Source organism: Salmo salar, chromosome 03, assembly GCF_965601325.2.
Source record: "Salmo salar chromosome 03, fSalSal1, whole genome shotgun sequence".
NCBI lineage: Eukaryota > Metazoa > Chordata > Actinopteri > Salmoniformes > Salmonidae > Salmo > Salmo salar.
In genome coordinates, this window is record NC_138293.1 from 34317054 (window position 1) to 34330914 (window position 13861).

At 44.7% G+C, this 13861-nt stretch overlaps 1 protein-coding gene across 5 annotated transcripts in view; it reads left to right on the forward strand.

The window, feature by feature from the left end:
• Positions 1–13861, forward strand: part of obscnb (obscurin, cytoskeletal calmodulin and titin-interacting RhoGEF b) — a 109143-nt gene that overhangs the window by 14047 nt on the left and 81235 nt on the right. For all 5 annotated transcript variants that reach the window (XM_082973449.1, XM_082973450.1, XM_082973453.1 and 2 more), the window contains exons 3-16: positions 1091–1360; positions 1736–1996; positions 2204–2509; positions 2732–2998; positions 3264–3370; positions 3599–3767; positions 4527–4799; positions 5007–5282; positions 9846–10124; positions 10802–11077; positions 11492–11773; positions 12352–12627; positions 13011–13286; positions 13589–13858. In XM_082973449.1, the coding sequence (XP_082829575.1) occupies positions 1091–1360; positions 1736–1996; positions 2204–2509; positions 2732–2998; positions 3264–3370; positions 3599–3767; positions 4527–4799; positions 5007–5282; positions 9846–10124; positions 10802–11077; positions 11492–11773; positions 12352–12627; positions 13011–13286; positions 13589–13858 (3588 nt within the window). The remainder of the gene's footprint in view (positions 1–1090; positions 1361–1735; positions 1997–2203; positions 2510–2731; positions 2999–3263; positions 3371–3598; positions 3768–4526; positions 4800–5006; positions 5283–9845; positions 10125–10801; positions 11078–11491; positions 11774–12351; positions 12628–13010; positions 13287–13588; positions 13859–13861) is intronic.

Sequence of the window (13861 nt, forward strand, 5' to 3'; positions counted from 1 at the left end):
ACTCCAGATATAACAGACTGACCCTAGCCCCCCGACACATAAACTACTGCAGCATAAATACTGGAGGCTGAGACTGGAGGGGTCGGGAGACACTGTGGCCCCATCCGATGATACCCCCGGACAGGGCCAAACAGGCAGGATATAACTCCACCCACTTTGCCAAAGCACATCCCCAACACCACTAGAGGGTAATCTTCAACCACCAAATTACTAGCTAGCCTATAGTACTTATAGTCCACCTTACTTATAGTCCACAAAGATCTCCGCCACGGCACAACCCAAGGGGGGGCGTCAACCCAGACAGGAAAATCACGTCAGTGACTCAACCCACTCAAGATACCATTATAGAAAATGACTCAAGTAAAAGTGAAAGTCACCCAGTAAAATACTACTTGAGTAAAAGTCTAAAAGTTTTTGGTTTTAAATATACTTAAGAATCAAAAGTAAATGGAATTGCTAAAATGCACTTAACTATCAAAAGTAAAAGTATAAACAATTTCAAATTCCTTATATTAAGCAAACCAGGCGGCACAATTATTTTTTACATTTTTTTAAGGATAGCCAGGGGCACACTCCAACACTAATTTACGAACAAAACAATTGTGTTTAGTGAGTCCACCAGATCAGAGGCAGTAGGGATGACCAGGGATGTTCTCTTGATAAGTGTGAATTGGACCATTTTCCTGTCAAAATGTAACGAGTATTTTGGGTGTCAGGGAAAATGTATGGAGTAAAAAGTACATTATTTTATTTATTTGTTTGACCATGGGCTTGGTCTCATGAGTAGAAGGTGTTGACGTAGGCACTTACATCACTAGGGGACTGCAAGCATATTAAAGCAACTTGGACCCTTTCCTATTGGCAGAACTTACTCAGGAACATGCGTGCTATGTTCCCGTTGTCAACTTCTGTCTGCAATTACATTAATAAATGAATGATTGAATTACTTAAAGATATTGTCTGATTGCTGATTTCACCAATAAGCAAATGATTGACAACGAACAAGGAACCTACCCCAATAGTATCTACCAATATGCATAATTTTCCTCACCTTTTGAGAATTATTCTGCGCTCTTCCCATGATCCTCAGAGCCCAAGGTGCCGTTCAGGAGGAAGCTGCAGGATGTGGAGGTCCAGGAGAAGATGACGGCCATGCTGCTGTGTGAGGTGCCCGTTTCGGCTAGCCAGGCCAGCTGGTTCATGGAGGAGACACGTCTGGAGGACAGCTCCAAGTACTGCATGGAGGAGGAGGGGACCATGCGTCGCCTCACCATCCGCAATGTCACCACTAATGATGATGCCGTCTACATCTGCGAGATGAAGGAGGGGAGCCGCACCGTAGCCGAGCTCACTGTGCTGGGTAGTAGAGCCATTTTCTTGTCTCTCTAGTCTTCTGACAACCTTCTGATGTATCCATTAACAGATAAGGCAACATCATCAACATTGAGATCATTCCTACATATACTTTGATGGGAAACATGTAAGATAGAAGTTAACACTGCTTTAGTTTACAATGACATGTTGTGCAGTTTCGTCAAGGAATAGGCATTACTGCATATTACTGTCAAACGATACTGTGAAAATACTGTATCGGTGCAAAGGGGGTATCCAATTTCATTTATGACCTCTCCAGGGGACAATAACCTTGGTATTTAGTTTACACAGTGTTAGTGCTGCAGCGTTGTAGACCACACTACACCTGCCCTTTGGTGACCCCTGTGCTTGTCACTTCCAGGGAACATCATTAAGAAGCTTCCCAGGAGGACTGTAGTGTCGGTGAGTGATACAGTGATCTTCTGCGTTGAGCTGGAGCACCCCAGTTCTGACACCTACTGGACACGCAACGGCGAGCGTCTGAAGCCGGACACACGGATATCCATTGCGTGCACCCTCAGACAGTACACGCTAACCATCAGCCACTGCCAGGCCGACGACTCAGGAGAGGTGGCCTTTGTGGCTGGAGACTGCAAGACCTCCACACGATTCTCTGTCGCGGGTGAACTACATAGAACACAGACCCAAAGCCCTTTTCCTATCACGACACTAAATAAGGGAATCCTAAATTAGAATACACTTCTGAAAAATCCCATCACAAAGGTTACTCTTATGTGATGTACATCTGCAGATACATCATATCACTTAGAATTATCTCAGGATGTATCATACATACATGAGCCTAATCAAACTTCACCTCCCTCCGCAGCTGCCAGAAAGCACCCTCCAGATCCCCCTATCGACGTGGTGGTGCGTAACAAGACCGACTCGTCCATCACCCTCCACTGGTCCCCCCCAGACAGTGACCGCCCCGTGCCCATCAAAGGGTACATGGTAGAGAGGAGGAAGGTGGGTGCCCAGACCTGGCAGAGGTGCAATGGCATGGAGATCAGCCCCTTTACTGAGATCACGATCCAGAATATCACAGAGGAGGCCAGCTACCAGTTCCGCATCTCCGCAGTCAACGACTACGGCCAGAGTCAATACATGGAGGTGCCTGGCACCTTCTACCTCGGTGAGACAGAGAAACATCTCATTGTTATTACTCCCCCATGTGTCATTTATTTCTCTCCGTCTCTGGCTTAACAATACGAATAATAAACTCTAAACCCCTAGCTGTGTGACAATACATCCTATAAACCACACCCTCTCCAGAGTTTATCACTTCAGTAAAACCCCAGCATGCAGCTTTTGAATGAAGCATAGTGACGTGATTTATTTTACCCCTTTTTTCCAGAGCCCTCTGCAGAGGTGAAGACTGGCCTGATGAACAGCACAGCCATCTCAGGCGAGGAGGCCTCCCTCTCCGTGGACCTGTCTGCCGTGTGCTCTGGCTTCTGGTCTATCAATGGCTGCCTCCTGCGGAGTGGGGCTGACTACCTCATCACACGCCAAAAGACCACACATACGCTGACGATCCGAACTGTCTTGATGGAGATGAATGGAGCCGTGATCAAATTTGTGGGTGGTGGCTCCGAGAGCACTTGTATACTCCAAGTGAAGGGTAAGCACTGGAATAGAGAGCAATGCCAAGAATAAGAACTGTGGGTTGAATGTGCATGTCTTCATTAGATTGATGCTAAGACTTGCCTATATAGAGGCTCTATATACAGTGTCTTTATGAGTCCTTTTGTTTTCATGCTATATAAGCAGTTAGGAACCTCAGTTCCTAACTTCAGTTCCTCAGGTGTTTTCTGTTGGTAGACAGTCCTCATCGTTCCATTAGATTTTCCACAAACAACAGCTACAGGTGAAACCTCTATTTGTAGCTCCAGCTATCCGGTTCACCAGTAAGTCCACTCACACTGAGGTGGTGACCTGCAGCGCCCAGTCCTCTGCCCAGCTGGCCACAGAGGTGTCCGATTATGATGCTCAGGTGTGTAGTGGGAAAAGTCCAGATGACTGAATGAATGAATGCGCAAAGTAATGCTTTATTGGTCTGTTAGGGTTAGGAAACTTAAAAGGCGTAGTGTAATAAATACCAAAATATTGTAACTCTTTAGAATTGTTCTGATTCAATTCACTGTGTTAATGAATGTGTTATGCTGACTCTTATGTGGGTTGTGTGTTCAGCCGAATTTGAACGTTTCCTCTAACTCTGTAGGTGGTCTGGATGAAGAATGGACGGGAGCTGAAGATGGGCAAGAAGTATGAGTGCATAAGCACCGACCGCAAGAGGATCCTGATGGTGCACAACGTCACCGAAGAGGACACGGGAATCTATGAGTGTGTCTTAAATGAAGACCGAATGTCCCTGCAGCTTTCTCTAAAAGGTACAACAGGACAGTCGAAAGATCAAGAAAAAAGATTGACCTCAACTCCTGTAGTGATCTGTCATGCTAGAAAGAAGAAACCACTCCAATGAGTACACGTATATAACTTATTAATAACTTGTTGGCACCCGGTGGAAAGTGGAAACCTGGTACCTCAGATTCCCATATCCTTTTATTAGAGTTGCAGGAATAGCAAAATGCTATATTCTTTCACTTAACACAATTTTTTAATTTTCTTCTTCTCTTAAAAAAAAACTCTAAATCCGGTGGGTTAGTCTGACCCCGAGTCTTAAAGTGACACAGTGTATCAAATGCAACCTCTAACCTACATTGCCTACAGAAAGCCCCTCTCACACCAGATGACACACAGGGACAGACTGGGCTGTGACTGCTAACACCAGGTGGTAGTGAGCCGTCTAGCATGGAAAAGAGCTCTCTGTCATCCTGTAATAAAGTCCAATGTGTCACTGGTACCGTCCCCCATCTTCCAACCACGCACAGGCAGACACCCACTGGTATATGAAATGTAACTGTTTGATTACAGTAGAATAATCCAGTAATTGTAAAGCGAATAAATCATCACCGATAATTCTGTCATTGCATTCATTTTTTTCATATTCAATTCCACATGGTCCTTTGTTAACATTAATTATGACTTTAAGGTTTCAATGGATTGCTGCCACATTTCTATGAATAAAAAAAGTGGACAATTCAAGTTTTTGTTCTTGATGACAAATCCCATCCCTGTTTCTCTTCCAGATGAAGCCAAGTTCCTGAACAAGCCCAGGGGTCCCATCGGGGTGGCGCCTGCCCTCAACGGGGACCTTGAGTTGAGCTGTGAGGTGTCGTCTGCAAGCGCGGTGGTGGTGTGGAGGAAGGATCAGACATTGGTCACTGAGGACCAAACAACCACCATCGTCTCCAAAGGGACACAGAGGAGACTGGTCATCAAGAATGCCAAGAAGAGTGACGAGGGACACTACTCCTGCGAGACAGTCGAGGACAAAGTCACATTCCAGGTCAAAATAAAAGGTAAGAGAGAAGGGAACGTCTGTCGAGCACACTGGACGAATAGTATAATTGTATTTCAGTTTGTTTAATAACCTAGGCAAATCTACAAAAACCATTGGCCCTTCAGAATCCCAGACTGCCTATGCAAATATTGTTCCTGTTTTTAGTGTTCAACCCAAAAATAAAGGTTTCTGATTTTACTGTGCCATTCTATGATTGTTCACACAGAAGCCCAGGCTGTCTTCTCCAACAAGGAGTCTGTACAGAAGGAGGTGAAAGCTACTCTCTCCCAGAAAGCCACTCTGAGCTGTGAAGTGTCCGACCCAAAGACTGAGGTGAAATGGTACAAGGATGGCAAGCTGCTGACTTCCACTGAGACAGTCTCCACGGAGACAAAGGGCAGGAGTCGTCTGTTGGTAGTAGACAAAATTGAGAAGAAGGATGCTGGAGAGTACACCTGTGAGGCTAGAGCAGAGAAGCTGGACTTTAAAATACATGTTTCAGGTAATATTCTGACTGTCTATTGTCTGCTTTTGACGAAAAGTTGCTGGAGTGGTTGTCCATGTGTCAGTCGTTCAAATGTAAAACATTTTCCATCTCAGTCCTTGGAGATGGTTTGGATAATGTACAGTCGTGGCCAAAAGTTTTGAGAATGACACAAATATTAATTTCCACAAAGTTTGTTGCTTCAGTGTCTTTAGATATTTTTGTCAGATGTTACTATGGAATACTGAAGTATAATTACAAGCATTTCATAAGTGTCAAAGGCTTTTATTGACAATTACATGAACTTCAATATTTTCAGTGTTGACCCTTCTTTTTCAAGACCTCTGTAATCTGCCCTGGCATGCTGTCAATTAACTTCTGGGCCACATCCTGTCTGATGACAGCCCATTCTTGCATAATCAATGCTTGGAGTTTGTCAGAATTTGTGGGTTTTTGTTTGTCCACACGCCTCTTGAAGATTGACCACAAGTTCTCAATGGGATTAAGGCCTGGGGAGTTTCCTGGCCATGTACCCAAAATATCAATGTTTTGTTCCCCGAGCCACTTAGTTATCACTTTTGCCTTGTGGCAAGGTGCTCCATCATGCTGGAAAAGGCATTGTTCGTCACCAAACTGTTACTGGATGGTTGGGAGAAGTTGCTCTCGGAGGATGTGTTGGTACCATTCTTTATTCATGGCTGTGTTCTTAGGCAAAATTGTGAGTGAGCCCACTCCCTTGGCTGAGAAGCAACCCCACACATGAATGGTCTCAGGATGCTTTACTGTTGGCATGACACAGGACTGATGGTAGCGCTCACCTTGTCTTCTCCGGACAAGCTTTTTTTCCGGATTCCCCAAACAATCGGAAAGGGGATTCATCAGAGAAAATTACTTTACCCCAGTCCTCAGCAGTCCAATCCCTGTACCTTTTGCAGAATATCAGTCTGTCCCTGATGTTTTTCCTGGAGAGAAGTGGCTTCTTTGCTGCCCTTCTTGACACCAGGGCATCTTCCAAAAGTCTTCGCCTCACTGTGCGTGCAGATGCACTCACACCTGCCTGCTGCCATTCCTGAGCAAGCTCTGTACTGGTGGTGCCCCGATCCCGCAGCTGAATCAACTTTAGGAGACGGTCCTGGCGCTTGCTGGACTTTCTTGGGCGCACTGAACCCTTCACAACAATGGAACCGCTCTCCTTGAAGTTCTTAATGAGCCGATAAATGCTTGATTTAGGTGCAATCTTACTGGCAGCAATATCCTTGCCTGTGAAGCCCTTTTTGGGCAAAGCAATGATGACGGCACGTGTTTCCTTGCAAGTAACCATGACTGACAGAGGAAGAACAATGATTCCAAGCACCACCCTCTTTTTGAAGCTTCCAGTCTATTATTTGAACTCAATCAGCATGACAGAGTGATCTCCAGCCTTGTCCTCGTTAACACTCACACCTGTGTTAACGAGAGAATCACTGACATGATGTCAGCTGGTCCTTTTGTGGCAGGGCTGAAATGCAGTACAAATGTTTTTGGGGGATTCAGTTCATTTGTATGGCAAAGAGGGACTTTGCAATTAATTGCAATTCATCTGATCACTCTTCATAACATTTTGGAGTATATGCAAATTGCCATGATACAAACTGAGGCAGCAGACTTTGTGAAAATGAATATTTTTGTCATTCTCAAAACTTTTGGCCACGACTGTACAACATTTGAATTGCTTCCAAATCAAATTTTATTTGTCACATACACATGCAGATGTGAAATGCTTGTGCTTCTAGTTCTGACAATGCAGTAATATCCAACGAGTAATCTAACCTAACAATTTCACAACAATGATCTTATACACACAAGTGTAAAGGAATGAATAAGAATATGTACATAAACAAATATATGAATGAGTGATGGTATAGAATGGCATAGGCAAGATGCAGTGGATGGTATAGAGTACAGTATATACATATGAGGTGAGTAATGTAGGATATGTAAACAAATAAAAGTGGCATTGTTTAAAGTGGCTAGTGATACATTACATCAAGATGGCAAGATATAGTAGATGTATAGAGTCCAGTATATACATATGAGATGAGTAATGTAGGGTATGTAAACATATAAAAGTGGCATTGTTTAAAGTGGCTAGTGATACATTTATTACATACATCTTTCCATTATTAAAGTGGCTTGATTTGAGTCAGTATGCTGGCAGCAGCCACTCAATGTTAGTGATGGCTGTTTAACAGTCTGATGGCCTTGAGATAGAAGCTGTTTTTCAGTCTCTCGGTCCCTGCTTTGATGCACCTGTTCTGACCTCGCCTTCTGGATGATAGCGGGGTGAGCAGGCAGTGGCTCGGGTGGTTGTTGTCCTTGATGATCTTTCTGGCCTTCCTGTGACATCGGGTGGTGTAGGTGTCCTGGAGGGTAGGTAGTTTGCCCCCGGTGATGCGTTGTGCAGACCTCACTACCCTCTGAAGAGCCTTACGGATTTGGGCGGAGCAGTTGCCGTACCAGGCGGTGATACAGCCCAACAGGATGCTCTCGATTGTGTATCTGTAAAAGTTTGTGGTGACAAGCCAAATTTCTTCATCCTCCTGAGGTTGAAGAGGCGCTGCTGCGCCTTCTTCACCACACTGTCTGTGTGGTTGGACTATTTCAGTTTGTCCGTGATGTGTACGCCGAGGAACTTAAAACTTTCCACCTTCTCCACTACTGTCCCATCGATGTGGATAGGGGGGGTGCTCCTTCTGCTGTTTCCTGAAATCCACAATCATCTCCTTTGTTTTGTTGACGTTGAGTGTGAGGTTATTTTCCTGACACCACACTCCGAGGGCCCTCACCTCCTCCCTGTAGGCCATCTCATTGTTGTTGGTAATCAAGTCTACCACTGTAGTGTCGTCTGCAAACTTGATGATTGAGTTGGAGGCGTGCATGGCCACGCAGTCGTGGGTGAACAGGGAGTACAGGAGAGGGCTGAGAACGCACCCTTGTGGGGCCCCAGTGTTGAGGATCAGCGGGGTGGAGATGTTGTCACCTACCCTCACCACCTGGGGGCAGCCTGTCAGGAAGTCCAGGACCCAGTTGCACAGGGCGGGGTCGAGACCCAGGGTCTCGAGCTTGATGATGAGTTTGGAGGGTACTATGGTGTTAAATGCTGAGCTGTAGTCGATGAACAGCATTCTCACATAGGTATTCCTCTTGTCCAGATGGGTTAGGGCTGTGTGCAGTGTGATTGCGATTACGTCGTCTGTGGACCTATTGGGGCGGTAAGCAAATTGGAGTGGGTCTAGGGTGTCAGGTAGGGTGGAGGTGATATGGTCCTTGACTAGTCTCTCAAAGCACGGAAGTGAGTGCTATGGGGCAGTAGTCATTTAGCTCAGTTACCTTAGCTTTCTTGGGAACAGGAACAATGGTGGCCCTCTTGAAGCATGTGGGGACAGCCGACTGGAATAAGGATTGATTGAATATGTCCGTAAACACACCAGCCAGCTGGTCTGCGCATGCTCTGAGGACGCGGCTGGGGGTGCCGTCTGGGCCTGCAGCCTTGCGAGGGTTGACATGTTTAAATGTATGGTTGTTTTGTTAGTTTCAATATGTTATAATTGAGAATGAATTCGGTGAGCTTATCAGATAAAGCATGGTTTGTAGATTTGGGCTTCAAAGTTGTTTCATTGGGTGAATATCATGGCTTCTCAGGACACCTCTGTCTCTGCAATATTAGAGTTGTAGGTGGGTGACATGCTTAACTATCAGTCAATGCTACCCATGTCAATCAATCAATCAATCAATCAATCAATCAATCAATCAATCAAATGTATTTATAAAGCCATTTTTACATCACCAGATGTCACAAAGTGCTTATACAGAAACCCAGCCTAAATCCCCAAACAGCAAGCAATGCAGATGTAGAAGCACAGTGGCTAGGAAAAGTTCCCTAGAAAGGCAGGAACCTAGGAAGAAACTTAGAGAGGAACCAGGCTCTGAGGGGTGGCCAGTCCACTTCTGGCTGTACCAGGTGGCGATTATAAGAATACATCGCCACTAAGCCCAGATCGTTCTTCAAGTTGTTCAAACGTTCATAGATGACCAGCAGGGTCAAATATTAATCACAGTTGTTGTAGAGGGTGCAACATGTCAGCACCTCAGGAGTAAATGTCAGTTGGCTTTTCATAGCCGAGCATTCAGAGGTTGAGACAGCAGATGTGGTAGACAGGAAGGGAGAGAGGGAGAGGGAGAGAGAGGGTAAAAAAAACAGCAGGTCTGGGACAATGTAGCACATCCGGTGAACAGGTCAGGGTTCAATAGCTGCAGACACAACAGTTGAAACTGGAACAGCAGCACAAGGTAGCACGTCTGGTGAACAGGTCAGGGTGCCATAGCCAAACAGCAGAAACTGGATCAGCAGCACGACCAGTTGGACTGGGTAACGGGACTGCCAGCAGTCATCAGGTCAGGTTGTCCTGAGGCATGGTCCTAGGGCTCAGGTCCTCCGGGAAGGGAGAGAAAGAGAGAGACAGATGTCAAGAGTCGAAAGATCATGTTTTTAGTGTTTAAACCCTTGTGATGCAACTTGCCCCTCCGTGATTGTTCCCTTAGAAACCCAACAGGCTGTCTTCACCAACAAGGAGTCTGTACAGAAGGAGGTGAAAGCTACTCTCTCCCAGAAAGCCACTCTGAGCTGTGAGGTGTTTGACACCAAGACAGAGGTGAAATGGTACAAGGATGGCAAGCTGCTGACTTCCAGTAAGACAGTCTCCATGGAGACAAAGGGCAAGACTCGTCAGCTGGTGATAGAGAAGGTGGAGAAGAAGGATGCTGGAGAGTACACCTGTGAGGTTGGAGCAGAGAAACTGGCCTTCAAGATTCAGGTGACAGGTAAGGAGGATCTACTCACTGTCTGGTCTGCTTTTGCTGGAATGGTTGTCTGATATGCGCATTTTACATGTTTATCTTAGGAAAATATAACTGTTATATATTTATCTCGCCTCTGGGAAGCTTTGGCAAATGTACTGTTAAATTACATTTAGATTTAATCTCAGTCAGAAACCAATACCTATTTTGTTGTTGCCATAGTGTTAAAATGGCAATTTTAGGATTAGTTGATTCTATCAGACAAGGGGGTATACAGACAAGGGGGTATACAGACAAGGGGGTATGATATTAATTTCATCACCCTGTTGCAGGACAACTTTCCTGCAATACAGGAAATGTGAAACTTGTAGTGTATTTGAAGTTTAAAAATACTTTTAAAGTTTGTAATTTCCTCTTTCACATTTCAGACTTGATTTTGCCTTACGAAAAATGTAGCAACCCCCACAAATGATTCACATTTACTGTTGCTGCAGGATTATTTTCCTGCTGTAGCAAACTGGCAAAAATCCTACACCTGTATTTGACGCATCAAGGTTGTTTCTTTGCTTGATATGGTTCTGGTTGTTTTGACTTCTGGCTTGCTATTGTTGCTTATTGGGGCGTCTCACTGGTCTCTGTCCCTTTTGGGGCTGTGTGTCTATTCCTATTCTATATTTGAATTGCTAATGGTTGATTTACAGAAGCCCAGGCTGTCTTCACCAAAAAGGAGTCTGTACAGAAGGAGGTGAAAGCTACTCTCTCCCAGAAAGCCACTCTGAGCTGTGAGGTGTCCGACACCAAGACAGAGGTGAAATGGTACAAGGATGGCAAGCTGCTGACTTCCAGTAAGACAGTCTCCATGGAGACAAAGGGCAAGACTCGTCAGCTGGTGATAGAGAAAGTGGAGAAGAAGGATGCTGGAGAGTACACCTGTGAGGTTGGAGCGGAGAAACTGGTCTATAAGATTCAGGTGGCAGGTATGGATGTTTTGCAACTATTGGATTTACTGTCCGTCTATCGTCTGCTATAGGGCTTATAGTGGGAGGGGTGTTTGTCCAAATGCCTGTCCTACAGATATTTATCCAATAAAACTTGTGTTTGACAAAGGTTCTTTCATTTGTTGAGTTGTCTTCCCAAGTTGATGTCTCCTGCAATCTGTGTTGCTGCTCTAGCTTATATTATGTCTGAAAAGTCTGTTTCCATCTTTGTTGCATAGTTTGTTTGTCTCCGTATCATGTTAGAATTGTTGACTCCCGGTGTACGTTCTGTAGTTCATTGTCCCCATGGTCTGTACAGGACAGTAAGGGATGTGTCCTGTGTTTGGTGTTGATACTGTTTGACCCTAAATGAAATATTTCTGCCATTGTGCCCCTCCATGATTGTTCCATCAGAAGCACAACAGGCTGCCTTCTCCAACAAGGAGTCTGTACAGAAGGAGGTGAAAGCTACTCTTTCCCAGAAAGCCACTCTGAGCTGTGAGGTGTCTGACACCAAGACAGAGGTGAAATGGTACAAGGATGGCAAGCTGCTGACTTCCAGTAAGACAGTCTCCATGGAGACAAAGGGCAAGACTCGTCAGCTGGTGATAGAGAAGGTGGAGAAGAAGGATGGTGGAGAGTACACCTGTGAGGTTGGAACAGAAAAGCTGGCCTTCAAGATACACGTGACAGGAGGTAAGGAGGAGTTATTTTTTAGTTACATGCTCTCTGTGATGCCATTTAGGCTTTGGTTGGTGGAATGGTTGCCCATTTGTCTGTCCTACGAATTCAAATTGTATTATTCTTATTTCAAGAAGAGATTTACAGTACCTAGGTCTGAGGAGATGTTATGGGGCAGACACAGTTAGGTTTTTAGTTCTGTTTTTATCTTACTAACTTTCAGCTATTTTGTTATTTTCAAAGTGTAATTGGGACCATAGAATTTGTAAGTTCTATCTTACAAACAGAAAGGTTTGGGGAGTTTTTTAATTGGTTGTTTTGATTCCTCACAACAATGTCCTTTTAATATTGTGTCTTGTTTGACTGACGTTGCTCATGGGGATATCTGAGTGCTCTGTTTCCTTGTTTGTTGTTCTGGTGTGTGTTTCCGTCTTCATAAAATATTTGAATATCCGATGGTTGACTTTGGAAGGCTGCTCAATATCCAATACCTCCCGTATTTGTCCAGTCTATAGATATGGTTCCTGTTTTGATGTTATATTGTGTGAAAGGTTTTTCATTTCCATCATATCCTTCAACGGTTCCTCCTTCAGAAACTCAGGCTGCCTTCTCCAACAAGGAGTCTGTACAGAAGGAGGTGAAAGCTACTCTCTCCCAGAAAGCCACTCTGAGCTGTGAGGTGTCTGACACCAAGACAGAGGTGAAATGGTACAAGGATGGCAAGCTGCTGACTTCCAGTAAGACAGTCTCCATGGAGACAAAGGGCAAGACTCGTCAGCTGGTGATAGAGAAAGTGGAGAAGAAGGATGCTGGAGAGTACACCTGTGAGGTTGGAGCAGAGAAAGTCACCTTTAAGATACAGGTGGCAGGTAGGGACAATATGAAAGAAAGCTGGCTGTCTATTGATGTTTCTCTCAAGGTTTTGTTGGTTGAATGGTTGTGAATATACAGTGTGTGATCTACGTTGTCAACAGGTGTTTTCTCCCAAGCAAAGATATGTTATACCGTTGTCTATTATGATTGTTTTGTTCATGTTGATATCTGATTTGTCTGTTTCTGTTTGTTGAACTGTCTTTGTCTCATAATGCTTTAGAAATGCTGATTTTTAACTTACTCTGGCAATATCACTTGATGTCTCCTTTGTCTGTCATGGACAAGATTATGTTAATGGTTTCTGATTTGGGGTTGGGATTGTTTTACTCTGAATTGAGGGTTTCGGATTTTACCATACCCTTAATTGATCCCCATTCAGAGGTCCAGGCTGCCTTCACCAACAAGGAGTCTGTACAGAAGGAGGTGAAAGCTACTCTCTCCCAGAAAGCCACTCTGAGCTGTGAGGTGTCCGACACCAAGACAGAGGTGAAATGGTACAAGGATGGCAAGCTGCTGACTTCCACTCAGACAGTCTCCATGGAGACAAAGGGCAAGACTCGTCAGCTGGTGATAGAGAAGGTGGAGAAGAAAGATGCTGGAGAGTACACCTGTGAGGTTGGAGCAGAGAAACTGGCCTTCAAGATACAGGTGGCAGGTATGGATGATATGAAAGCTGGTTGTCTATATTGATATCTCTCTCAAGGCTTTGGATGCTGAATGGTCCCCCCCCCCAAAAAAAATGTATATACTCAAGCTGATGTTCTCTGAATGGCTGTTTTTGTTGTAGATTTCTGTCTCTCGGTTGCATATTTGTGTCTATCTAAAACTATATTTGAATTGCTGGTTATTGACTCCCATGTATATCTCATGTAGAGATATGCTTCCTGTATTTCTTGTGTTCCACCCTAAATGAAGGGTTTCTAATATTACTGTGCCATTTCATGATTTCTCCTTCAGAGACTGCCTTCTCCAACAAGGAGTCTTTACAGAAGGAGGTGAAAGCTACTCTTTCCCAGAAAGCCACTCTGAGCTGTGAGGTGTCCGACACCAAGACAGAGGTGAAATGGTACAAGGATGGCAAGCTGCTGACTTCCAGTAAGACAGTCTCCATGGAGACAAAGGGCAAGACTCGTCAGCTGGTGATAGAGAAAGTGGAGAAGAAGGATGCTGGAGAGTACACCTGTGAGGTTGGAGCGGAGAAACTGGTCTATAAGATTCAGGTGGCAGGTA